Below are 985 nucleotides of genomic sequence, written 5' to 3'. Positions count from 1 at the left end.
TGGTCATGCGCTTAGCACAGTGCCTGGCACATGGTAAGCGCTTCTTCCTTCCTTCCTCTCTCCCTCTCTCTCGGAGTCAAACAACCAAGTTATCGACTGCAGGTATAGGAGAGGAGGCAGTCCTGCCCAAGTAGGTCTCCCTTAGGGGTTCTATTCGCTCTGGGCGGTGCCGGCAGGGCCGACCCTGCACGAGCCAACGCGAGTTCCCTCCCAACGAATTTCCGCGGTAGCGACCGCATGGAGCGTACAGACAGATAGGGCCCCGGGCGAGCAGCGCCAGGGCACTGCCGTAACGCAATCAGTGAGCGAAACAAGAGAACTGCCTGCCGGGACTTGTAGTTGTAGCCTTTCGCGTTCCCCAATAGACTTCCACCCTGGGGCAAGGCCCCGCCTCTTAGACTCCTCTAAACGGTAGCGTCACTTCCTGTACAGTCGAGAACGCGTCACTTCCGGCGAGTCTAGTGACTTCCTGCCTTCCTCCCTACGGTTCTCTCTTTCGCTGCTTGAACGTCGCCATCATGGGTCGCATGCACGCTCCTGGGTGAGCGGCGAGGGCCGGGCCGGGGACGCTGGGGGGTTGGGGGGGGCAGGGTTCGAGAGCTAGGGGTGCAGGACGGGTTATTGGAGTCTGGACCTGGCCTCATCCCAAACATTTCTGTTTCTTCAGGAAGGGCCTGTCCCAGTCGGCTCTGCCGTACCGTCGCAGCGTGCCCACGGTGAGGGGCTGGCCCGGTCTGGGGATGGGGTGGGGTGGGGGGGTACCGCGGCGGGCGAGGTCGGGGTGGGCTGGGGAGGAGGAGAAGGAGGGGGCTGCAGTGGGGGCCTTGGCCCGTTCATCTTGAGCTTCTTCTCCCTGCCGGCCGCAGTGGCTGAAGCTCACCTCAGACGACGTGAAGGAGCAGATATACAAGCTGGCCAAGAAGGGCCTGACGCCCTCCCAAATCGGTGAGTTGGGGGAGCCTGCGGCCTGCCCTGCGCCTTGCAG

At 62.8% G+C, this 985-nt stretch overlaps 1 protein-coding gene across 1 annotated transcript in view; it reads left to right on the top strand.

Moving 5' to 3' along the window:
* The first annotated feature begins 457 nt into the window (after positions 1-457).
* LOC123255982 (40S ribosomal protein S13) overlaps positions 458-985 on the top strand; it is an 8,142-nt gene continuing 7,614 nt past the window's right edge. The window contains exons 1-3 of the mRNA XM_044684685.1: positions 458-541; positions 668-716; positions 867-945. Coding sequence (XP_044540620.1) covers positions 519-541; positions 668-716; positions 867-945 — 151 coding nt within the window. The 5' untranslated portion in view covers positions 458-518. The remainder of the gene's footprint in view (positions 542-667; positions 717-866; positions 946-985) is intronic.

This window comes from Gracilinanus agilis, unplaced genomic scaffold (genome assembly GCF_016433145.1).
Source record: "Gracilinanus agilis isolate LMUSP501 unplaced genomic scaffold, AgileGrace unplaced_scaffold55, whole genome shotgun sequence".
Classification (NCBI taxonomy): domain Eukaryota; kingdom Metazoa; phylum Chordata; class Mammalia; order Didelphimorphia; family Didelphidae; genus Gracilinanus; species Gracilinanus agilis.
The sequence above is the reverse complement of the archived record's forward strand: the minus strand, read 5'-3'. Positions and strand labels throughout refer to the sequence as shown.